The 24,627-nt window shown below is 41.1% G+C and overlaps 1 protein-coding gene across 6 annotated transcripts in view; it reads right to left on the bottom strand.

Annotated features, from left to right (window-relative positions):
- LOC112983271 (SAM and SH3 domain-containing protein 1) overlaps positions 1-24,627 on the bottom strand; it is a 565,928-nt gene that overhangs the window by 51,273 nt on the left and 490,028 nt on the right. For all 6 annotated transcript variants that reach the window (XM_064509183.1, XM_026100264.2, XM_026100262.2 and 3 more), the window contains 3 exons: positions 11,890-11,940; positions 11,729-11,778; positions 328-368 (listed from right to left, as the gene is read on the bottom strand). In XM_064509183.1, the coding sequence (XP_064365253.1) occupies positions 328-368; positions 11,729-11,778; positions 11,890-11,940 (142 nt within the window). The remainder of the gene's footprint in view (positions 1-327; positions 369-11,728; positions 11,779-11,889; positions 11,941-24,627) is intronic.

A 24,627-nucleotide genomic window follows, 5' to 3' on the forward strand; every position in this document is an offset into this window, starting at 1 on the left:
CTAATGAGTTAGGATAACAATCTGAACTAATTATAGTAAGTCAAAAAAAAGAAGAAGAAAAATCCAATGGAAAACAATTACATAGTTAAGAATGCAAAATATTTCAGAAACAAAGAAAGAGACTTGGGCATGACATTAACAAAAACAACAAAAAACTGGTTATTCACTGTTTTTAAAGCTGTTAAGACTCACCCTCCCCACACACCCAAATGCTGCTGACTTCTGCTGGCATTATGTTTACTCAGCTCTTCACATCCTAGCACAAGCAAAACTGAAAAACTGTTTAAGAATTCAATAGAAGTATGAAATAAAATGAAATATACTGACCTACAGAGCCTTCTTCAGAACTTGATTTATGAACAGAGAGCCTAGAACACAAAAGAGAAATGGACTTACTGATGCAGACTTCTCACATTTCATGAGAGCTGTCTGATTACAGTAAATTATAGTTTCCAAACAGTATATCATGAGCTGTTTTCTCTTCCCTTTTCTTCCCAACACAGCAAGTTGGAAACACCAACCGAATCCACTGGTCTGACCACATTAACTCAGTTCCCCTCTGAAATCTCTGAAACAAGCCCTTTATGACCAGCATAGAAATATATATACTGATGGAAATCTATGGTTAAGCCAAAGTAGTCTAGGCATCCCTCAGAAACACACTTTTTCACATACTTCTCCTCTTTTCATTTGTAAAATAGTATTTTGGCTGCCTTAGAAACTGTAATGCTGGGATGCTGGTATTTGTTTACTTGTACAACAATTTTAACCTATTTGTCTTTCATCTGAAAACACTTTATAAATAATCATTCACTAAACTTTCAGAAAGCTGCTGTGAGGAAGAGAGGAGTATAGATTTAAAGACCAAGTGGAAAAAAACATGTCCAGACCCTATGAAGTGTGTCCATAGATGGCAGGAGACTACAGGTTTTTTCTCCTGATTCCCATCTGTGTGTTTTCTGACTAGTTTTTTTACTCGAAAGCTAGCTAGAGAGACTTATTCTAACAGAACATGGACTTTAAAAACAACCCACCAAAATAGTAAGTAAATCTTTTTTCCTCAGTCTTTAAGCTCATTGAGCCAGTTTTCAGCAATGGATTTCAGCTCGGTGCCAACAGTTCACTGTGGGATCTCTGACAAGCCAACATTACCCCACTCAGCTGCCTTTTTTTCTGTCTGTATACATGGAGCTGATAGAAAGTACCAAATCTTGTGAAATTCTTTGAAGCCTTCCTACGGGACTCTCTATTTAATCAAGTTGAGCCAAGCCAGTGAAATGGCTTCTGCCAGCTTCAATGGCTTTGCTTGAGGCTCCAAATGCAAAGCATTACTGCAGTGATTTTGCTCTGCGAGCTCTACCCTACCACATGACAATGCCCTATTGTGCTCCAGCTGTACTGAGTCCATGCAAAATGGAAACATACATGTGCCAGCCACACCAAGATGACCTCAAGCCAACTCATTCTTTGAATGAGGTCATGTAATACATACATGGCATATTCTAGTCGCTGCCTGTAGTTTTTGCACAGGCTCCCTGCATTTTCTTAGATTCCCAGAAGAGGGCATTGAAGAGTTTTTGATAAATTCACTAAGTCTCTTGAAGGAAAATTTTAGTTTAAACCAGTTCAGATTTTAAAAGATGTAAGCAATTACTGACCAACATTTTGTAACCATGAAAAATACGCTCATCAATTTACAAAGACATCATTAAAGGGGAAATGAGACAGTATGGAGTTTCAGTTTGATTTAGTAATTGATCTAGGCAAACAGGGCTTGGCACAGTAAAGCTGTGAAATGCCACTGCCTTCAACTTCAGTCTGATTAGAAATTTAATCTAGCACAAGCTTTACATCAACTGAAGCAACCAAATATCAGATTTGGACTGCATCAGATGGAAGGAGACATTTACTCATTTCCTTGCTGCTAAAGTTTACCCTTGGAGGGGAAAATTTAATGATATAGGTGATTTGCATCCAAATGCTTACTTTTCAGAAGCCTGAATAACAAACATAGGAGGAAAAAACCCTCAGACTTTTTGGGTAAAATCCCCAGAAAACACAGTGTCAAAATTAACACAGACTTCAACAGGACCAGGATTTTATCTTGCTATTCACAAGTAAAGCTGTCAATATATACTAAATAAAGGGACACCAAATAAAAAGTAGGTGGACTTCTGTATGGAGACAACAAAGTAAAATAAAGCCAAGTTCTGATGGAACTAAAAAACCTGATCCCATTAACATCCTGCACCTGGGCATAGACCTCACCCATCAAGCTAACACAGTTATTCCACTTATCTTACATGAACTCAGTATTCACTAAATTCACCAAATCACCATCTTTAGAAATGAAATCTATTAATCATCAGAACTTTGCTTCATCAGTAAAATCAGCCTCAAACTGGGGAGGCAATCTCTTGCCCTGTTCAACCTCCAAATCCATTTTAATCCTTTTCTTCTCTTCTGTAGTTGCCAACAGTGATGCAAATAAGTAGCAGGTGTAGAGGCAATGTTTGTCATTTGGCATCTGTTCACTGGGAATTGGCCTGAGGCCACCAGCTCGTCCCACACTGGTTACCAAAGAAGGGGAACAGCAGTCGGAGCAAACTTCTGATGTTTCTGAACTAGCCGTAGTAAGGAGAAGAGAAGTATCCACAGCAAGCAGACCACCTTCTCATTTATAACTGATTTGAAAACTATACTGAGTTTCATCAGAGGATGTAAATTCCAATTATCCTGCCATGCATTCTCTAAAGAGGAAATCTTCCACATCTGGGCTGACCTTGAAAATGCTAACAGCTGGTCTTAAAAGATGGAAATGCTGACAAAACCTACCACATACAGCCTGATAAGATAAGGCATTTGCTTCTTAGTTCTACCAGACAACTCTGATGCTTTAAAATCCTCAGTGAACTCAATCAAGCTTTCTACTTCCTAGATGTCCGGTGAAAAATTCCATGGTACCTCAGAGCTGCTTTATGTTTGATTTGCCAGTTACACTCCCTTACTGTGTTAAATCTGCAGCTCCTCTGTGAACGTGCACTGAAAGTGATTTGTGCTCTTCCATTCACAGACTGATAACTTGTACTGAAAGTTAATGATGCAGTGACACTTGGCAGAAGTTTCAGCACTGCATGTCTGAAAGGGAGCCAAATGCCATTACTCCACCGTGGAGGCCTTCATTTATGTTGTGGTCTGATGTACACCTTCATTAGCAAGCTTTCACATGAAATGTGCTCTGTCACAGCATATAGCAGACAAAATCTATGGGTATATGTTCAGACAAGAAGGGAGAAAAAAGATTTATGGCCAGAGGGAAGGAGTACTTTCTTATCAACGCAGAATCTTTGAAAGTGAGCTTAAGAAAGGGTCAAGACTTTAATCCATTAATCTCACAAATTCAAAACCAGCTCTAAGCCTGTACTTAGGTCCTCTGGGGGCCACAGTGCTGAAACAACAACGAAAAAAAAGTGGCACGATAGAATACCTAAAAATGGAGCTACTTTGCGGAATAACAGAAAATATTTCTACGTTCCTGCCTTAGAGAGATGATGGGTTTCAGTGGAGTTTAGTGTATTATATCAGAACACTCAGTGACACAAAACTAAGTGCATCTTTCACACGCTGGAAGTTTGCCAGTTGCAAATGACAGAGTACCTGGGGATACCAGTTGACAAAAGATGACTGAGAAAAACCCACTGTGATCCTAAAAGGCATAAGCATGAGAAATTCCAATGGCAGCATGAAGAATGAATATATAAAGAAATATTCTGTACAATTGTAATTACTCATGTTCAAGAAAGATGAATTCAAACCAGAAGAGGTAAGCATAAAAGCTGTTAGAAGAGCCAGAGAAACGGACAGGTTATCTTAAGAGAGAAGGCTGGAAAAGTTTTGTCTGCTCAGCTTGTCAAACTGAAAGCTGCAAGAAGATTAATTTACTCCCTTTTAATACAACAGGCACAGGAAGAAGTAGATATAAGCATGAAAGAAATCAGAAAAGAGAAAGTTAAAATTCCTATCTGGACAAGCTTCCAACAGTAGGTAGAGGATGGCAGAGAAGCCATAAAAGGCCTAACTGCTTTTAAGAGGGTCCTTGAAAGATTTAGAAGAGACCAGATGCTTTTGATAACAAAGAGCTGGACATGAGGGCTGCCTCTGGAGAGCACTTCCAGCTCTTTTAGCAGCCTGGAGGTTCATCACCTTTATATGCAAAGCCGGGTGTGCAAAATGGTCTTCGAAACTATCTTTCGATTCAGCAGTTGGAATGACCTTGCTATATCAAACCATTCCCTCCTTCTATAAATTACCTCTCGAATTCTGGAGACGGGCTCCAGAAATCAGAGTACAAGGAAGAACCAAAACACGTTTGTGACATAGGATACTGAGACTGTATCTGACTATAATCAAGGCTTTTAACTAGGCTGTATTGAACTTCTGGGCTAGAGCTTTACCTTTTAACTCCGGACTGATTCTGATCTCAGATAGAAAAATGCCAGGGCTTATCTTGCATACACAGTAGTTGATTTTACAAGACACGCAGTCATACATGCCCTGAGATGTGAAATAGCTTTGTGCTGGTACATTACAGAATTGGAAAAGGAAACAAATGACACCATGTGCTGCTTTTATGAATGTGTCTGTTGACTTTCAAAAGCTCATCATTCTCAAAAGAAAACAAACATGAGAGCTGAGAATGACATGATTTTTGATGGGTTTTTCTTTTACCACTAAGTATTTTAAATGCAGATGTGCTTCAACACACAGCCACATCTCATTTATGCACCATAAAATCCACAGGTGCATAACATTATCTGATAATGAAACCACTACTCTTATGATCTTCAGTAAACTGATACCAGCCCTCTTATTTCTTCCCAATGACTATTTATAGCCCATTGAGCAAAATGCTTGGGATGGGATTTTCAACGTACAAATATTATTCACGTTCATAGTAGTAAATAAACCAATACAAAAGCCTGCACTGGCTCTGCTGCAAAGCCATTTGGTTATCTGTATGCACTAGAAATGCCCCAGTCACATAATTAGTATGAAAAACTGACAGACCTATAACTGCTCCTGACTGAATACAACATAATTTATCTAACCGGAGCTGGCATGGGGAAGAAAATGGACCTTTAGTATTTTTATCAAATTTGCAAGAACCTGAAGAGAAAGCAGGCCTGCAAGGTTCTGACCTTGCTGGCACCAGTGTGAGAAAGAGATGGAAAGCAAAGACGTTTCATTCAATTATCTTCTCATTAGGTTTCCATAGCAATGGCTCTTTAAGCAGGTCAGAACTTTCTCAGTGGAAACAAATACTGAGCTGCTTGTGGGCTGTGTGTGCCTATGTGCATTTCCTACCATGACCAACATGGAAATAACCATGTTGGTTCCACAAGCTCAGTACGGTAACTGGCAGCAGGCAAAGCATGCTACGTCAAGTATTTGCTAAGTGACTGAGGGGTCCGAGCCGGGAGGCAGATAATAGTCAACTAAAAACTCTTTGACAGCAAAGAGCAGGCAGCGGTGTAACAGATGCAACACACCTCTCCGTTCTGCACGCGTTGGGCACTACTTGCCATGTTGACTAGCTGCGACAAGTTTGGCTTCCTCATGAAAAGAGCCCTTCATGCCTGCTACTGCAAAATTACCAGGATTGAAATCTTCTTTCAGCTGCTCAGAGGCGCACTGGTTTCCCTGCTCATGTGTCACGGGCCGCGCTTGGCTGGCCTCGTGCTCCCATTGTGAGGACTACTGTGGGAGTTTCCTGCCCTACTTCTCTTCGGGAGGCTGTTTAAAGGCAGCATGAATAATCCGGCTTTGACTAAATCAGGCCTCAAACAAGTGAACACAGGGCCATACACATTCACTGATTCTTTTTGATTCCTGCAAGCACAGGGTATGAAGAAACGCATCTTAAACACAGACATCTCAAGTATAGCAAGCTTTTATTTCTTCCTCTTTTTTCCTCCAATATTCCTTTCCATTTTTAACCTACCCGAAAGGAACAATTTATTCTCTCACTAATTAAGTGCAGCCTTTGGCATCCTGGATATGGGGGGTTTTGTTTGTTTTCTGTTTTCTCAGTTTTCCTCCCGTTGCCTCACGTCCTCTGTCAGAGCGGCGCTCCTGTTTCCTTGCAGATGAGCTCACAGAGAGCTGCCACAGTTAATTTCAGCGCCCTGACAACTTGCCAGAATCAAATATGACAGAATTTAAGCCCTCACATCCATGACCTGCAGTAATGATTTAACGACCTCCTGCATTCAAAGCTTGACCTGCAGTCCGCTGGCATCAGAGGAAGAGGATTAGGACATTTGTTGTCAAAAATTACTGGCAAAAGCCAGGAGATCAGCATATCAAAGGGACCAGAATTTAGGCCTGCATGAACTCTTTTGCAAAATGAAAGCCTTTTTTTTTTTTTTCTTTTTTTTTTTTTAAGACATTGCTGTTTTCACTGAAAACCACTGTGGAACATGGAAACACTGAACTGTAGGCACTCTCGCTGCCTTAGGCTGATTTGGAGTTCAAGTTTACACCACAGCATGGTGACTGCCTTTACTACAGCATATCCATTGCAGCAAACCTTTAAGAAAGATTCAGTCAATAGTTTCTCCTACAGAGATGATAAAGCATGCAGATAGCCACTTTTGTTGTGGCTTCACTGGCTGTCTGCTGACAACCTCAGAGAAAGCCCTAACTACTGAGCAGCTTACAACTCGTCCTCTACCGTTGATAACACAATCAGGGATTGGCCCAAGCTGTATGAACTCAACGTGCGAGGAGCTCAGTTTAAGACGTATGTCTGACACGTGCAGAGAGCATGAGAAAGACATTCGCTTCTGCGAACAGCTGAAGCAAGAGTTAAGCAAACAGCTGCTGGAGGCACAGAAGCTCCCCTACGCTGGCATGTAAGGTCCCTGAGCAACACGGCACTAGGCAGGGTGCTCCCTAGCACCTTCTGCCTGACAAGCCTGTTTCTGCTTAACTCCCTGTGCTAGGAGAGTCTTGCATTCAGGTCTTGAGGATCACCAGATAGAGAACACTTAAAATGTACTGTGCTGCTGCCTGAGAAGTACACCAGGATGGACTGTGGGGTGTGCTTACTGTGAACTATGACCATTTACTTGGTCAGCAATGTGTCTGAGCGGTACAGTTCAAGAAACAGCAGGCAACTGATGTAGGATGTGGCAATTTGTAACATCCACTGGTATGCAAAGGTGATGAGAATGCCTGTGAAATGCCAGATACATCCACAACTGTCACCCCATGCATTGTTTTTTGTCCTTTCTTTCTCTTGCAGCTGCAAAGAAAAAATGAGCATACAGGAGTGATCGTACCTCATCCTATCTGTATTCAGTGCTCTTGCGTCTCTCACTCTCTCCTCTCTCTTTCCTGGCAGTTCTCTGATATACCCCATTTGAAATTTGCCCAGAAGCCAGCAGAGTGACTAGCCAGGGACAGCAAACAGATCTATTTCCCTAGAGAGAAAACACACAACTTCCCCTCTGCAACATCCCCAGTTCTTCTAAAAACAGGATGAGAGCCAGGATGCAGAAGCCTGAGTTCAGGGCACCAGGTTTAACCTGGATTTCCTGGCAAACATGTAGAGCTCATCAGTCTGTCATGTAGACTTGACTGCTCAAAACGGGAACTGGGAACAGGCTAAAAGTTGGATTACATTGTTTGAAATACTCTGTTTACAATTATGAGAAAACCCTGCTCAGGCTTCTGCTTGAGTAAACATCCTTGGGGTGTTGCCATCAGTTAGAAATAATAGGAATTGTATCTACAATACATCCCCGGATCAACATGTTATGGGGACAAAGGAGCAATAATAACTACTAAGAACACATTTACTGGGCATTTGTTATATTGATCATTCTTCCAGCAAACCCAGGAGTCAGTGTGTCTGTATGGGAGCACTCACAGTTCTGGGGAGATCTGTATCCAAAATGAAAAATATCACTGTTACAGATAAAGGTGTTGCTGCCACTCTGCTGAAGGCAGACCGAGAATCTGCAAAATTATACTAGCACCACATCTGATAATAAGACTGCAATTTAAAAAGAGAAGGGAACTTTGGAATGGGCAGAGGGGAATGAAATTTACTATTATGAGAAAAAAGTTTCAGACGAATCATTACATGTTTTTTTGCTGAATATTATAAGAGTAGGAAGCCTGACCAACTTTTTCAATCTACGGCAGGAACGCCAGTATGGCCGAAAACTCCAAGCAACTCTGAGCTGAAAGCTCGAACAAACATGACTGTCTTCTGTTGTTTACTGATAGCTTTTGAGGCCACATCAGTATCCTTGGTGTTATCCTCCACAAAACTTCATGTAAATCTCAGAGGCCTTTGCTACAGTGAATTTTTTTCTCTGCTTACGAGAATCAATCCAACAAAAAACATTTTTGGTAGGGCATATGTAATGTACAGAGTAGATCCATACGTACAGTCTTTTTTATAGTTCCATCTGCTGAACAGCAGCAGTGCTGTCAGCAACAGAGGAAAGTAACAGTGCTCCAAATGCCTTCTGGAAGGACAATTACTTCAAGTGACAACCAACTCTGTCTCCAGGCTCATTTAACCCCTTTTGCCTCCCTCCAGACACTATGGCTGCTCTTCTGTGTTACACCAGATCACCCACTAGACAGATAGCTGTTCAGCAAGTTACTGGACTGAGAGGACCAACTAATTTCACACTGGCTTTGAACAGATGGAAATAATAATGACCTGGGCAGCATGGTTAGTAGGACTTAAGGCAAGACTGCACATAAACTGCATGTCCACATGAATTGGATTTTTTCCTACCACGTAGCTTCAAGGCTGATCTGTTTTCACTGTGGTGTACAGTGGAGCCTGTCAGTCTTTCTCTTCAACTGGGCACCACAGAAAAACAAAACCAAACCAGGTTAAAATAAACAGCTTCTTCCAGACTCCCTCAAAGCCTCACTCTGTCTGGGATCTCTCAACTCTGTCAAATTAAACAGCCATCCAGATGTGTTATTTTAAAACTTCAGACCTTGGTAGCATAAGCTGTGGGGTGCACGAACAGCAGCTTTGGGTGAGGGAAGCTACCGAGAGCTACTACATTCCACTGAGCCATTCGCACTCTCCTCCCTGCCCCGACATGCAGTTCTTCCAGGACTGCTTTTACTTTCTGAAGCAATCCACTCTGAGAACTACACTGAAATTATCCTTAGCTCACTCCATGAAAAAGGCTGTATTTTCAATACACAGAAATGTAACTTATTCTTGGCCAAGCTTTTACTTAGACCTTGAAAGAGTATTCACAACAACAGATTTTTCAGCACCTCAGCACCTGGATGGCTATTTTGGGGACCAATCTTTCTTTCTGCCCCCAAAGCTACTTCTGAATATAAGCCACCAATGCACAACTGCATCAAGTTTCAGGTTTAGCAAACCAGAATTTTCCACCAACAAAAGTTCTGTAAAAGGTTTACCCCAGATCTATCATACAGTACTGCAGTGAGCAGGCCACAGAAGCACTGTCCTGAAAGGAACAAGCTTTCCTGTCTCTGGTAGCATGCCCAGGCAGCAAATTCAGCTGAAAACCATAAATTAAATATTGAGCCCCCAAAAGCCCAAGTTCAGCATGTCAGAAACAAGAACAAAACATATTTGATGGATTTAAAATGGTTCCTGCAGATCAATCTTGTAAATTCTCCCTCTCTGAAAGACGGCTGAATTGACAAGGGAATGACTGAGCTGGAGGAATGAAACCAGCGTTCATGCGGCAGGCTGTCATTAATAAGTATGGGCCTGTATCACAGCTGTTTTGATTATTTTCTATGGTGTTAAGTAGATATCATTTATTATTTTCAACCCTTTACCAAATCAGCATGCATCATGTTGCCTTGTTTCTTACTACACAATTTTTCTGGCACAACTTCCCCTGTGCCAGTTACATATATTTGATTGGGTAAATCATGTATGCACTCCAACTGATAAATGTATCCTCAAAAAGTACACTTTCATTCTTGAAAGGTCCAGAAAAATCACAGGCCTCTTCCATCTGAACTAAGATAACGAGGTTATTTTTCTTTCAGTGAAATAAATGGGCTCTCTCAGAACAGTCACTCAGAAGATGCTTTTGTAGATATTGTCTCCTCACTCAGTTATTTGTGGTACAAACCTACACAGAGACACATTTTGGGAAACTGGCTACAACCTGTAAGAGCTGGAATCTATTCCCAACTGTGTGTTGTTCTCCTGTGAGAGCTCCATCTCATCATTACCTGAAGTGAATGGGATGATGATATTCACCCACAGGTAAAGTGCTTTGAGACTGAGAGAAATGTATTATGATTATAGGAGAACCTTGGAGGCTTACTTCCCAGCCTACAGTTCCTGTAAAGTTCCCATCCACTTGGCACTTTTGGTTTCATTAGAATGAAAGGTAGGGAGGTATCCTTGAAGAGACCTTCTCCCTATGATAGAGATTTTTCAGTATCTGAAGCACCGCTTCTAAACTCTAGTCCATTTAGGCTTTCTCTGTTAACAGCATGTAAAAGCAGTGATGGTGCCCAAAGTAGAATTCACCTCATCTGTCTTAAGCTGTTTGAAAATGAGTATCTATCTCAAGCTGGTCATCAGTGCTTTCGCTGTGATTGATGAAGAGAGACAAGGCACCTCTAAATGATAATTTATCACTTTCCAAGACCTTTGGCATGAATCCCCTTTCAGAAGTTCCTACATGAAACACCTAAGCAGCTGTTCTGTACAGTACACCCAACTTCTACATGGCCAGTACTCAGTGAGGTGAACCCCATATCCCACATGAACTAGGGCTCTTGCTGTGACTGACACTGGTTCTACTGTACTAGCAAAAGCAATGGCAGCAATGTTTGAAAACTTTTCTATTGCAGTCCAACGTTGAATTACGGCTACACAAAAAGATATTTAAATGTGGGATTATAAAAGCTTACTAAAGCACCTCACATGCAAAATTGGATTCCATGTACACCCTCTGAACTTTTCCAGCTGGCATGACACTACAAAGTGCAGGCAATTGGAAATATAGTGTTAGTTGTCTTCATGCACTGCTGCACGTTACCCTTAGCAGTAGGGATCCAAGATCTCGGGATCAAAGGATGGAGGCATAGAAAACAAGCACACATATTGCAGCAGGAGGTGACAGTAAACAGAAACCCTCTCAGTCCACACAGAGAGGTTTTTATTAAGGACTGCTAAAATTAAAGTTCCTTTTAACTTGTTTTTAAATACTTCATTCCCTTGGCACCTTCTTCAAAAGCACAGTTACAAACTCAGGAGTGCACAGGAAGAGGAAAGTGGTTTAAGTTTGTAACTCTCCCTTCCCCTTTCCTATCTTTTTTGGGTGTGTTTAAGTCTAGCCATAGAAAGCTGGGTTTTTTAAGCAGGTTTCATTTGCAGAGAATGTGAAATCAGTGATGCTCCTCCAAACTGACTGCCAGTTTTACTAGTGTATGCACATCTCAAATGCTTGCAAAGGGGAGAAAAGATAACAACTCTCCGTTGATTAAAAAAAAAAAAAGGTAATAATAAAACACCAAAAGGGAAAGAGAGAAGGAGCAGGTTCCAAACTGGGTTTCATCAATAGAGGCTGGATCTGGAATCGTGAAACATCAAAGCAATCAAACATAAATTTACTCCATGAAAAAAGAAAATAGGTATCAAATTTCCCCTCCATCCTTTCTCACTTCCTGTGCCTTCACTTACTTTCTTTCAGTGTCTGGTGTTGACGCAGCACTGCTGAGGCCAAGTGACTCCTGTAAGAAAAGACACGCAGCAGTGAGAGAACAGCCTTTGCCCAATTTATGCAGAATAATGTATTAAAAAACAAACAAACAAAAATAGAGGATCAAAATCACAGTGCTTACCTCAATCTGGGATCGCAGCTGTAGGGATGTGGGGCTGGCATCAGGTTTCTCCTAAAACAGAACAGATGTCAGGTTAATGAAATAGCCAAACACTAGAAAGAAGAAATTGGAAGGACAGGAGAGGAAAGAAACAGGGTAACAGAACCTTGAACAACCTGAAAACTTTTCAAATGGGATACATTAACCTCTCCATAAGGAACCACTTCTAGAGAAATTCTGAAATACTCCAGTAAAACCTAATATCATTCTTATTACTGCAGAATATAGCGCATTGTAATGTTGCTACACAGAAATGCTTCAAAATTAAATAAAAAGTGAAATGAGTTATTTTCATGAAAAGATCAATGTTTAACAAATGTTCATGGAAGAGGGCGATCAGTTTTTTCAATATTTCATAATTCTCTCTCTTATGTGTTTATTTGCAGTGTATTGCTAAGCCACTTGATGTCCCTATGTCTTACACAGGCTTCCAGACAGGTTAAAGCCCCTGGTAACCATGGGGCAAAAAGCTAAAGCTCAGGATCCATTTCTGTCAACAGACCTGCCTAAAGTAGATTGTGATTCTGCATCGTATGGGACATTCCCCAACTTCCTTGCCACTTGCAGTTGCAATACAGGATTTACAATAATCTTCATTTACAAATATTTTGCTGCAACACAAATACTGATGGATCAACTGCTAGGTTCAAACCTGAATGCATTATTTAATAAAGAGCATATGCTGGATATTAATTAAGAATAAAATTAGGTTTTTTTCACTCACTACCTTCTCTTCTAAGTCACACAGATAGTGCCAGCTCAGTTCACTTCTAGATACAGATAACCACTTTCCACAGCACAGTGTTAAGGGTGTTGCCAAGCGGCAGTGAGCTGGGAACAAAGAGCGGGTGTTTTGGGTACCAGTTACTGCACTGATGACGCACCCAGAAAAACATTCACAAGTTGTTGTTTCTGAAAGGAGTAAAATCGAAAGTGACTTTTAGAAATCTGGTGATTGAGTGAAAATTTTCACCATAATTTTTCTTAGAATATCTCATTAATAGTTACAGCTGTAAGATTCGTACTTTATTTCTACTTTTCATGAAAACACCTTGTTCTTATTTTGTTTAGTTTCATGCATATCGAAGCATCCTTTGGAGCAAATACAATTAGCAGCAAGAATTTTCCTCATGCAGATGTTTGTATTGCTTATACAGCTGCAGATTAAAAAAAAAGATGCAAGTAGGAGCAAAAATTATATTAGATCAGCACAAAATTTATTAGATAATGTGTAAGTGGCATTTTCCCAAAATTACTTCAAAGAAGAATACACAGGAAAAATTCAGCATTAAATGGGCATTTTCTAGGCTGAAAATAGTGAAATGGTAATAGTGATACATTTCAGCAAGCCCTGATTTGAGGTAGAAATTTGTCAGCAGGAAGGAATTCACATCACCTTACTTTAAATGTCTAAAATGTAACCATCTACTCCTGGAACTGGTCATCTAGACTCCCTTTTTAGTCAATGGAGAGAGAGAGGAATTTTTACAGAACAATTCACCTGACTGGTTTCAGGTGCCTCAAGTTAGACGAGATGAGTCCCACTCATGGTATCTAATTTAAGATTGTGAATCAACCACCTAAAAGGTACCTATTATTAACAATGAGTCTAGCTGAAGTCACTTGGAAAATTCTGATTAGAATGAAGGAACAAATTACAGCTGTTAGTACTGAAACTACAGCTTACTACTTCATCTGCATGTGAAACAGTGGAGGAACCTGTTTATTCTCAGCCAGTTCAATCCCTAGCGAAGTTGTTGAAAAGTTGGTACTGTAACCAAAAGGGCCAGCATAGCTGAGTAAGCAACCACTGTAGCATGCACACTCCCCCAGAAAGGAAGACATGGATTTATTTCTCAATACTGGAGGTCTTCTCATTCATGCATTCCTCAGCCTACATGTAAATCTCTTTTATCTCTATGAAATTGTACTTCCTATGCCCTTTGTTTAGCAAAAGGCTGACAAAACATTCTTAAAATTTAATACAAAAAGAAAATCAGATACAATTTTCTGAAAATGTAGCCTTTTAACACTAAACAGGAAATTAGCACCAACTGCTGCAAAGTGGTATTGGATTAACGCTCCCAGAAAATCTGCAAAATCTAGAATAGAGAGGAGTCTACACTATTATCACAGAACTCACTCAACTTGTACTGCTGGCAGCAGCAGCCAGGAGCACACACAATGGCTCGCTGCCACATATTTGTTATGATATAGTCACGACTGTCACAGAGTCATAGCCCAGCTCAAGGATTTTGCCCAGCCGTGGTCTGGGTATCTGGTTTTACAGCATGAAAAGGAAACAAAGCTCGCTGAGTCAAAGTCAGCATGCAAAGGGAACCAAATTCATTTACTGTCAGAGCCACCAGGACCCTTCCCCTAGTCAAGCAGAAGCTGGCCTGAGCCCAGGGAAATCCCACAGATGTCCACAGAACAGGAAGGGGAAATCAGCTATTTGGAAACAGGCACAGTAGAAGATCTCTTCAGTTCTTTGTCACTCATTGTTACCATTTTACATAGCTGAAATGCATGATTCTCCCTCCCCTTCTCCATTAGCTTTGTCAAAATGGAAGCCAAACGGGTTTGTCACCTAGAAGGGACTTCAGGCACAGCACTCTCCTCAGCACTTTCTCCTGCACTCTCCCACCCTGACCTCGCAGTCCACAAGGAGAGTGGGAAACAAAAAACCCACTCGCCAAATATTGCATTCACGAGTGCTGTCCACACACTGCAGCACGGAGGAGAAAAGGAACATTTTACCAGCTATCACATCTTAAAGCTTCATACACCTGGTCAGGAGAACCCACTCTGTCCCCAACACATCTTTAGATTGCAACTTCTCAGCAATAAATACTCCACTTTTGGAGGATTTATTTGCTGCCTGAGAAAGCTGCCTGCTGCAAACGCTTTCTAAAACTGTTGTAGTTTTTGGAAATTATCATTTACAAGATATGTGGGTTCCCAACACTTCACACAATTCTTTTGCTCAAGCGAGTTGCTTGTAAAGTTGTAGACTGAAAGTGCAATTAGGTAGAAGGTTATTACTTTCAGTCAAAAACTAAAACTATTCAGAGAAAGAAGCAGCTGCACCCTGTGCAACAAAATCCTGAAGAAAGTTGACTGTATTTGCTTTCTTTTCTCTCATTTACTGTGAAGCCCACTCTTACAACAGGAGCAGTTTTATAGGCTCAAGATGACAGTGGAGGACAGCAACAAGGACAACTCTCCTATCCCTGCCTCTACGGCTGTACTTTGCAGTGCTGGAATGCAAAACACCTGATAATCCTGTATCACTGTGATTAATATACCTACCTATCTTTCCAAAAGAATGATATTTTTGCTATTTAGACAAGAAACTGAGGGTGTTAGGGAAATACTGCTCTCCACTAGACTTCTGGCATGAATCTATACCACAGATCACAGCATTTTTCTCTGCCTATTCTATTTACGTAGGTTCCAGACCTCACAGGAAAATCCACAGGTTGTGCTGACTTAAATCCAGCAGGCTCAGGGCCTCTCTTTTTTACCATGGGCTAATTCTGGAGACTTGAGAAAACCTTGTATGACTGGTATGCTCTCAAGTATACTTTAACATCTTTTCAAAAAATATTTTCAAAGATTAGTTTAAGAAAAGTACATCTCCCCACCCTTCTGAACCAAATTTTAAAAAAAGAAATACGGGAGAGCCTGGGCTCATAGAAGCAGCCACTGCAGTAACAGCCTTCCCTAGCCTGCATTTCCAGGACTCCAATGTAGACAAAACAGGCGACGGAGCTATACGTATTTGCTGTCCTAGCAGTCTGCTGCCCTAGATGACTGCCCGCTCTGTGCATCCCTCCAGCTTGCCTGAGGTGTACCAGATATTCATGCCAATTACACACTACACACTGTTGGTGTAAGAAATCCAGCGATCTGAGGAAGTACCTGATTGACCGCATATTCCAGAAAACATCCAACTCACTGTGCAGACTCCTTAAGCCATGTGAATAAATCCAGTGTTCCCGAAAGCATCTGATTTACTTGCATGATTTCTGGATATAAGGGGACCTGCCTGAAAGAGTCACTGTCCTATGCAGACACTATCAATGCATACTACACATCTGATGTACTGTTTAGATCATAGCTACCAAGATCCAGAGATCTCAGATAAATGGAGATATTCATAAATTACATCCAATTCCCAGCGTAGCCTGTAAGAGAGAGGCCAAATAGTGGCTTAACACCGGCTTGCCCAGCTCCCCGCTTCAGGTCCAAGGTTAGCACAGCACTGAATCCTGCATACTGATTGTATGGCCAGAGGGAGCTGGTACAATCAGTGACTCTAATATCCAGCAGAGTGAAGACATGGAATTTAAACTAGTGATTCCTCCATCAGGTCACACACTGCTGATTGAAAACAATCTTAACTTGGAGAAGCATTTTATTCTTCTAGCTTTAAAACCATATTCTTAAAAGTCTTCCTTCCTTCCTGTGTTCTCCTTCACCCGAAGGGGTTCTGCTATCATGATGATGGCTGTGGGATAAGGACGCGAGTCCTGGCTGAAGTTCTGATCCAGGAGCTACAGAACCGGAGGGCGGGCAGGCGGGCATTGCATTACACAGCGTTGTTTCAGGTCTGCCCAGGATCACCAACCTTTCCGCAATTTGGATACTGCAGAAAGCAACTACTGAATTAAACTGACTAGTCTCAGGTGCTCCCTTGCAGAAGTGTGAGTCAGTGGAGTGCTTTTTACAAATCTCTTATTTTAAAAGAAAATGCGATTTGTAAACTTAACAAGTAAGATCTGTGGCTTATGCCTCAAGCCTTAAGTTGTTTGCCTCAGGGCTAAAGAAAGAAGATTCCCTCACAAGCAGCTTTTCTGTTTACTTAGTACACTGTTTACTGTGTGATTTATCAAATCATTTATAGACATTTTCTTTCAAATAATTTCAGATTACTAAATAATGTGGTTTTTATTTTGTATACTATCATTTCTGTAAAAATCTTGAAAACAGTTTTGCAATCATGTATCAACTAAGCTCGAAAAATGCATAAAGGAAGAAAGCACAAAACACAAATTACATGGGGAAGAAGTTAGAAACACATTTCCAGACTGGAACGGTAGGTTTTGAATTCGTGAGGGACTCTTCCTCCTATGATAACATTGGTTCAGTTGTTCTGCATAGAACATAACAGGCAGAAAAATCCCTGTCTATCTCAAGATGTCTGTTCTAATACAGAAATGTATAAGGAGAGCTGAGAAAAGCCTCCAAAAGAAAACCTGAGAACCCATAGTAGGACCCATTACAAGGGGCATCTCATACTCTAACTATCTGAACACTGAGGTTCATCTCTGCCTGACACTATAACTTAGTCAATTTAGTACATTTTTTTCACTGAACGAATTCTCTGTAATTATGAAAAATGCATGCACCTCTTGACAGTTTCTACCACAGGAGCTGTACCCATTTGAATTATAAATTTAAACACTCCTGTGCAGATGCTAAGACAGGATTCATCTCCCTGGGCAGAAAGAAAATGTGCAAACTGAGACCTAGATGGCTCCTGGGTAAATGTAGTGGGAAACCACAGGGAAAGGAGATGGCTAAACTACTCCTAAAATTACAAATAAATCTGTGAGCCCATTTCAGCACGTGGAAATAAGACAGCTACAGTGGAAAATTTCTGCAAGAAAACTATTGCAGTCTTTCCCCCAAACCTTTTCCCTACTTGTTCTGAACACGCACTGCTTGTTCTACTCTAGCTTCCGAAATGATTAAACAAAGCTATATCTGAAAGACAGCCAGAGCACTCAAGGTCTCTGATAGTTCATCTGACTTTGAAACCCATTATTCTGCCTAGAGTCCTCCATCAGGCATCATATTTCAGCCCTTGCAGAGGGTCTGGAGAAGGTTAAGACAAGCCTTTGTGCAGAGACAGCACAGGTACACAGGTGTTTAATGGAAACTGCCTACAAGCTGGGGGTCACAGATCAAAGTAAAGAAATAAAAAAGACCTATCCCCGTGGCTACCACCTCAGCAAGCGTTAGAGGGAATTAACCAGCTCAGTGAGTTTCCGATGGTTCAGATTAGTAAAAGTCCCATTTTGAGTTTGCGACTCTGACCCCTGAACCATCCTTTTAGCCATTTCAGGGGAAGAGCGGAGGCTCCCTGCTCCGTTACTCCTGCACACTACATCCAGAGCTGACACAGCCTAAATGATGCACTCTGCAGCAGCAGTAAAACTCTAGACCACGGAAATGAGCTATGGGGGAGGAATGGTTAAAAACTGGGATTTCAAGCAAGTAAATACTTCTTTTACACATGAAATAACAGTCCAAGTACTCATTGCCTCATATATTAACGCAGACACAGGCAAATGCTTAGCCTAGCCACTCATGAAATGTAGCTTCAGAAAGGACACGCTGTTACAGTACTCTGGGGCCTGCTTTTAGTATTAGCTATAGAAAAAAATCATGCCTCTCTCAGCTCAACATAAACGTTGGAATCTATCGTACATAACACGTCACACAGAGAAGCGTTTGACATTCTCCCCTCTGCCAACAATAAAAATAGAAGTTTTTTTTTTTTTTTTTGATCTCTAACACATCGTACATCACTAAGGTTGGAAGCCACAGGGGCTGAAAAACATGCCACAGTGATTTTGGAAAACATAATTCATTAGCAATTACACAGAAACTGCAGCATTTGTAAAGCTCTGCAACACTGAAAAAACGCACAGTACTAACTCATAAATACACATGCAACAGATAGGGTCTGAATCCAGCAAAAGTACAGAACAGAGACAAAAAAACAGCAAAAAGCTTCAGAGAAAAGAAAGTCAATACAAGAATGTACAGTAAGAAAATCAAATACATTCCAAGCAATTTCCCAAACAAGAGGAAGCAGGCCCAAAAATACCATAGCTGTCTCTGTGCTGAAAACATATATTAACATAAAGGCATACACCTGTGATTGGGGCACAGCAGGTCTTTGACTGACATTTTATACCTATTACCCAAATGATAAAATAGCAAAGCGCTCTTGTGCTGGCATAACTGCATCTACACTAGAGCTTTTGCAGGTTAACTTACACCAGTAAGTCTTGTCATTTTTAAATAAAAATCTTAACAGATGTCAGCATCAACAGCTAACCTTTCATTGTACAGGCAAGGCCTAAACTATTCTTGTGAGGAGAAATAATGATGGAAAACAAAATGAAAGATTTTTTTTTCAGGAAGGACTTGAAAATAGTGAGGGTGTTCAAGGTACTGGAAAGAGCTGTGAAGTTTCAGAAGGAAGGAAAAAATAAGAGCAAGAAAGCTCTTGTGCGAAGGCACTGAGGACTCAAGAGGTGAAACGGGAGGGCAGTGGGAGATACAGTATTACTGGATACTACACATGGCAAGCGGCCACTCTTGTGCATGGAGCTGATAATAGGGGTGAGGAAGAGCTTGCACCTTCCCTGGAGATTTTGGGTTGTGGGAAAATGATGCAATTCAAGGGAGAAAATTAAAAAAAATAAAATAATCAAAGACCCCAAAGCCTTTGTTTTAGTGTACTTCAGCCCTGCGCAGGAATGCTCTGGTCAGCTAAGCACAGGCTGCTCTTTGGCACTCACCCGTGACTCCCACCTGTGCCCAAGAGCCCTGCACTCACCCGTGTCCCTGCTCGTGGGGCGAGAACTGCCCGGGGCAGCGCTGCAGCACCGCTCCATGCACCACTGCCACCAGCACTTGGGGCCAACCTGCGCCAGCGACCACCAGCACGCTTCACGCCTAGTACGTCACTGGGAACGGGGCACCGATGCTGAACGGATATCCACACAGCGGATTAAGAGTTCAGCATCTGTGTGAACTTCGTATCCCCAAACAAACACACTCCAAAACTTACTTTTCGCTATCTACAGGGACAGGAGTTCAAGAGTGATTTTGAAGTGAAACACTAACGGTATAAGACCAGGAGAATCACAAGCAGCTCCTCTCTTTTAAAGCCAGGACAGACTATTCCAAACATCTTCCTGGAAATAGACAGTTTGATCAATTTTTATTTGCTCTTCAAATTCAGAATATCAGTTCCCTGGGATAAGTTACATTCTCAGTTTCCTTTTCTGAAACACTTTGCAAAATTTACTGATTCTGCATTTTCATATACACAAAACTGTATTACATTTGTAGTAAGCATATTTGCCACTCCCCCAGTTTCTTTTCTGTATTTTCAAGAAAAACAGAAGATATTTTCTTTCTGAACACTGGCAAGGAAAGAAAAACAGAATCCCAGGCTAAGACCAATGCCTCAAGGAAACCTCTACAGCTGTGCTATAAATCCTTTCAAATAGACCTACCATGAAAACACTGGCTCACATAGATCCACTGTAAGCTGTATTTGTATTGATAACATATTTGTGTGCCTACAAGCCAACATCCATACCTCTAGCATGTGAAATTTCAGATGATCTATACTGCAAATGAATATAAGCATGCAAGCTAAATTAATCAATACATTGAAATCACATGGATTCTTGAGAAACTGCTTGTTACTGTAACACTGCTGCATTTTTCAAGTATACTGACTTTGACTTCATAATTTGCTAGCTAATGTTTCACACCTTTACCTTGATTTCACTTTGTGTTCTATCAAAAAATAAATTACCAATGAGATATGCAGAAAATCCGTAGCACAAGCTGACTCCTTTAAGTCTTGAGTTACTATGGCCTTAAAAAACTTGGTGAAATTCACAAGTAGGTAAATCAGAAGGAAGAGTTATTCCTGACAAAAAAGGCAAAGTTTTTTTTGTGTTACCACAGACGCAAGGTGCACTAATAATCCAGTCTCTTATTTTTTCAAGAAAAAAATATATCTTGCACTATTTTCTTTCTGGAAAAGCAGTGAGTCCTCTGATTTTGGACAAAAGGATATCCATAAAAAATTACATAAGTTATCTCATCAAAAAAATAATATTTTAGTTTAAAAATTCTTCCCCAACTTTTAAAAATTTGTTCTAATTCACGTCCAGCTGATAATCTGCAATGTATCGTACATCAGAAACTTCCATCATTCTGGTCACTCTAATATGCACAGTGCCTACTGCAGTAAAATGAGACAGTTTTGTCTGCACCATTTATTTGAGACACCCCACATTACAGAGACTCAAAAACACTCAAACATTTGGGAATGATCCAGATCCTTCTGACTATTGGATCCTTTATCTCTGGTGGGCAAAACCAAAATTCAGAGTTCTATAGGGTTGTGGGTGGTGGAAGAAAAGCACTGATTCATGAAAAATCTGGCGCCAGACTTAATTGTACAACCTCTACACTTTGGGCTGTGCATTGCCTGCTGCATGCAGAGGAGCTGCACAGTCATGCTGCTACCTGGCCACATTCTTTAGACCTGATGACCTGTTCTTGGCCTCATCTGCCTCCAGGAAAATCTGTACCTACAGTTCCAGGTTTTCCATTAAAAAAAAAAAAGCTGTATGTACAGATGCATGTACAGATGTCTTCTTTTTAAATGGGAAATCATGCTTTTCAGAATGTGACTGCTAAAACCTTAATTTAATTCAAGAAAATCTACTAGACTTGAAACTTTCTCCTATCCAGCACAGAATTTCTGAAAGCTAGTTTTGAATCTACTACTCAAGAAATGGATTTCTCTTTTTTAGAGCAGTGAAAGAGTCCAGTAGAAGAGAGGAAAAAAAGGGGCTGCAGAACTCTGCCATACAGAATTAACCTAAGCAAGCACCTGAACCACATTATCCCACATCCCTGGCAAGTACTCCAACCATGAGGCTATGCTCACATGCACATTTACCATTTTTCTGTTCTTTCCATGACAAGATTCAAACAGCCTCATTACTATTTTGATGCAGAAAGAATTATTTCAAAACTTTAAACATTTCTACAAAACGGGATTCTTGCTTTCCAGCTTACAGTTGAACTGCAACTTTCTTCTCTTTCAGAGAAAACTGAAAAACTTCAGCTACCACCTAAAAAAAAAGAAATCCTGAACTCGGGCCTTTGTAGGTAGAAAGCTTTGCAGCTCTACTTTTAAATCTATTCATTCTCAGTGTTTTAGACTTAGTAGGCATTTTCTGCTGATCTGCACTCCCAGTTTAATGTTTTTAATCCAGTTTAGTTCCCCCTTACTGACTCTTGTGTTCATCATTCCATGGGAAGACCCCAGTCAGAAAGCTATAGTAATATGAGGTATTCTGTATACTTACGCATATGAACTGGGTCTGACCACCATTTCCGCTGCTCTGACCGTGGAAACAGCAGGAATAAAAATGAGAAGTGGTTGGAAAAACTTACTATCAGACAAATTTGTATCAGCACATGGGGAACTGACTTAAAAAAATTCTATTCTGTGCTAACATTTTTGATTGCATTAGACTCATTTTGAAGAAGCAGTTGTTTCAAGATCCCTTCTAAACAGACAGACTTGAAACAGGAAAGAAACTGATTACACTGGGAAACCTTGCAGTTTTGTTATTTCATTTTTAAAAAATCAGATTTTTTCTTAACCACTTAAAAACAGAACCAATGTTTAATTTTAAAGCAAACCAATTTTTTTTACTACATAGGTACATGCAATTGAACACCTGAAAATTAAGATATTATAAATTCGTTCCCTAGAGCCAGGCACTGAACTGCTTGCTCTCAGCCTGCATAAATGCACTCCAGGAATGTGAGGGGGTGAGGGAAGAGAGACGAAGGCTGATAGTTGGATGCTAACTTCAAAGTCTCCTAGAAAATAAGGGAGAAATTAATTTCTTGAGCAAGAGAACTGAAAACAAATTAACCATATTAATGCAAAAAAGGATTAGCCCACAAATTGTTAGTCTGTATTTATACACCCTCCCTGCTATAAAAATTGCCTTTGATAAAGAGACTGTTTAAATTAGTCACTCTTTCTTTACCTTTGAACTTGAAGCCTGTATTTGATGGAAGCTTTGGGGCAGACCCTTACTTATTTAAGCCATCATCGCTGGCCATCACATGATTATCAAACTGAATTTCAAATCAACCCTGACGCAGTGCATCGTACTTTTAGGCTCACAGATGACACACAAGGTTGTTCCCGTCAGAGGGAAAAGTTATTATTAAGGGCCATTATATTATTTGGCACAAGTCTGTGCATTTACAAAGAAGATGTGCGCAGTCCTGGCTCTCTGAGCGCAGCAGAAATACCGGCTCCATCTAAGCGCCTGCCTGAGAGACGGCCGTCTCTGCAACACAAAGACATGGGATGAGGGCTGCAGCAGTTTTTCCTTTGAAGGGTAACGGCACAACAGTGACATATGACAGCTCCAACAGTAATCGAGACAGCTGCTGGTGAGGGGTTAAACTAAAGGTTTCAGACATGCAATCAGCGGCTCTCACTGCTGGGCCCAACTCCGGTGGTCCAGCCGCGGTGCTGGGGCCACTTCTTTGCGGGTTCAGCTGCTCCCCTGAAAGCGCACAGAAAGGCGCTGCTGACACGGCGTGCATTAGGGGTGGACGGTGGTTTTTCCCCAGCATGCCTGCTGGACAGCAGCAAAGTGATTAACACAAGTTTCAGTGATTCTTAATTTCAACAGGTAACGACTCAGGATTTGGAGTAAGCCACAAAACGCTTGTCCTTCTCCCGGCACAAAGCACAAGGTGAGGGGCTCGGAGGTCATCTCCAGGAGAGGGTAGGCAGGGACTAAGCCCCTCTCCCTCCCAGCGAGACAGGGCTTGTGCAATCCCTGGGTGCCGGCTCCCCCCAGCCCGGGGCACTCACACTGCTTTCAGGCTATAGCTTAGATCGGAGGTGCACAGTATTGGTCTGCATTGCTGCGTTTTACGTCAGACGGCAGTCATCCCGTCACGGACTCGGGCAGGATCTTCTCCAAACAAACGGCCAATTGCCGAATGGTGAACAAAGGCCACCTATTACTATGAATGTCCGTGGAGAAAACCTAATTATGACACTGCGATGCACTGCTTGTAGACACACAGCGTTTGAACCTCAGAAAAGAGCGGTTCTCTAGCAATCGCTGAAACTCCTACCTGAGGCAGCTGCAAAGAAAGCTGCCATCGCTGCTCCAGGCAAGTCAGCCACAGTCATCACCCACCACTACTCACCAGAGAATTATAAGCAATTCAGTAAAACCTTACAAATGATTCTCTCACGTAACTTTGTCTCTCTGTGCAGTTGGAATACGTACCCACCAGTTAGTTTTTAGATTATTTTACTCCTGAAGTGGCAACTATAATCAGTTTCCCAGTTTCTACTTGCAACACCAGTCTTCCTCTTCGGCAGACTGCGGGTCATGCTTGACTTTAAAAAGGACATACAGAACATGGCAATGCAGAAACAAATGAAGCGAAAGCGCACTGCAGGCTTGCATTCCCACCATCGCCTGTAGTTTTTACATGTTCAGTGACCCAGTGCATACATGTAGCACCTAAACCTCATTCCAGGAAAACCTAGACAAGCTCTATACACTCACTGGCTGTGCCTTCTTATTCACCCTATCCACTCAGTGGCATATTTTACAATTAAAGGAGGAATTACTGTGTTGAAGCCATAGTTAATCAAATCATGGCATTATAAATGCTGACATGTATTATTTTTAATTTCTGTGACAAATCTTCCAAATATACAGGTTGTGAAACAGATCCCTCAGCAACCAATAAGTACCGCTGTTTGGAGGCACACTCAAAATCTAACCCCTTTGCCAATAGTGGTAA

This window comes from Dromaius novaehollandiae, chromosome 3 (assembly GCF_036370855.1).
Source record: "Dromaius novaehollandiae isolate bDroNov1 chromosome 3, bDroNov1.hap1, whole genome shotgun sequence".
NCBI lineage: Eukaryota > Metazoa > Chordata > Aves > Casuariiformes > Dromaiidae > Dromaius > Dromaius novaehollandiae.